The 1,614-nt window shown below is 50.5% G+C and overlaps 1 protein-coding gene across 1 annotated transcript in view; it reads left to right on the plus strand.

Moving 5' to 3' along the window:
• The window catches only part of MRPL4 (mitochondrial ribosomal protein L4), a 16,004-nt gene that overhangs the window by 9,117 nt on the left and 5,273 nt on the right, over nt 1-1,614 (plus strand). The window contains 1 exon segment of the mRNA XM_011994382.1: nt 1,390-1,527. Coding sequence (XP_011849772.1) covers nt 1,390-1,527 — 138 coding nt within the window.

Here is a 1,614-nt window from a genome sequence, read left to right on the forward strand (position 1 = left end):
TGGGAGGCCGAGGCGGGTGGATCACGAGGTCAGGAGATCGAGACCATCCTGGCTAACACGGTGAAACCCTGTCTCTACTAAAAATACAAAAATTAGCCGAGCGTGGTGGTGGGCGCCTGTAGTCCCAGCTACTCGGGAGGCTGAGGCAGGAGAGTGGCATGAACCCAGGAGGCGGAGCTTGCAGTGAGCCAAGATCGTGCCACTGCACTCCAGCCTGGGCGACAAAGCGAGACTCCGTCTCAAAAAAAATAAGGAAAGAAAATGTAGGGGCTGCGTACTGTGGCTCACCTCTGTGATCCCAGCACATTGGGAGGCCGAGGCGGGCGGATCACTTAAAGCCAGGAGTTGGACACCAGCCTGGCCAACATGGTGAAACCCCGTCTCTACTAAAAATACAAACATTAGCCTGACATCATAGTGCAAGCCTGTAGTCCCAGCTACTCTGGAGGCTGAGGCATGAGAATCACTTGCACCCGGGGAGATAGAGGTTGCAGTGAGCCGAGATCATACCACTGCACTCCAGCCTGGGCAACAGAGATGGACTCCGTCTCAAAAAAAAAAAAACCCAAAAAAAAAAACAGGTGAAATTGATTTCAATAATATAAATACATTTAAATACCTGTATTTAAAACTATGTCAAAATCACATTTTAGCATGGAGCACTGGGCACGTTTTAGATGTTGAGTATGTGACTGTATGGAATGGTATAGAACTAGAGAGGCAAACCAGTCCCCGAAGAAGGTGGCAATAAGTCAAGCGTAATAGCAGGAAAAAAGTAATGGTAGGAAAAACAAGGAAGAAGGGGTGGCGTGTTTTTTTTTTTTTTTTTTTTGAGACAAAGTTTGGCTCTTGTCGCCCAGGCTGGAGTGCAGTGGCAACGCTCGCTCTCGGCTCACTTCAACCTCTGCCTCCTGGGTTCTAGTAATTCTCATGCCTCAGCCTCCCGCGTAGCTGGAATGACAGATATGTACCACTGTGCCCAGCTAATTTTTGTATATTTTGGAGAGACATCGCTTCTCCATGTTGCCCAGGCTGGTCTTAAACTCATGGCCACAAGTGATCCACCTGCCTTGGCCTCCCAAAGTGCCAGGATTACAGGCATGAGCCACTGCACCTGGTCAAGTTGGCTCTTTCTTTAGGAAGCGCCTCTCAGCAGTTATCGGGGCTGACACCTGTAGGCTGAGAAGGAACCATCCAGGACAGTGTTTCAGACAGAGGGAAGAGCCAGTGCCAAGGTCTTGAGGCAGAATTTCAAGATGGGGTCAGTGAGGGGCAGAAGCAAATCACACAGGGCCCCGGAGGCGGAAGGGAGAATCCTGGGTTTTCCTATATTGGAGGTGGAGGCTTTTGAAGCAGAGTTGGGCTTCTCATGTGTCCTTCCTCCCGCAGGCTGGACATCCTGCACCAGGTTGCCATGTGGCAGAAGAACTTCAAGAGGATTGTGAGTGCCTAAATGGAGCAAGGTGGCAGGAAGGAGGAGCTTCCTGCGGAGGTTGGGGACGGGACCCAGAGGAAGCCCATCACTGGGTTTTCTCCGGACTGCTCGGCTGGGGCCTCATCTGTTTCCTGAGTCACTCACTGATGGGTCCATTTTTAGTTCTCTTTTTTTTTTTT

This window comes from Mandrillus leucophaeus, unplaced genomic scaffold, assembly GCF_000951045.1.
Source record: "Mandrillus leucophaeus isolate KB7577 unplaced genomic scaffold, Mleu.le_1.0 Scaffold112, whole genome shotgun sequence".
Classification (NCBI taxonomy): Eukaryota; Metazoa; Chordata; class Mammalia; order Primates; family Cercopithecidae; genus Mandrillus; species Mandrillus leucophaeus.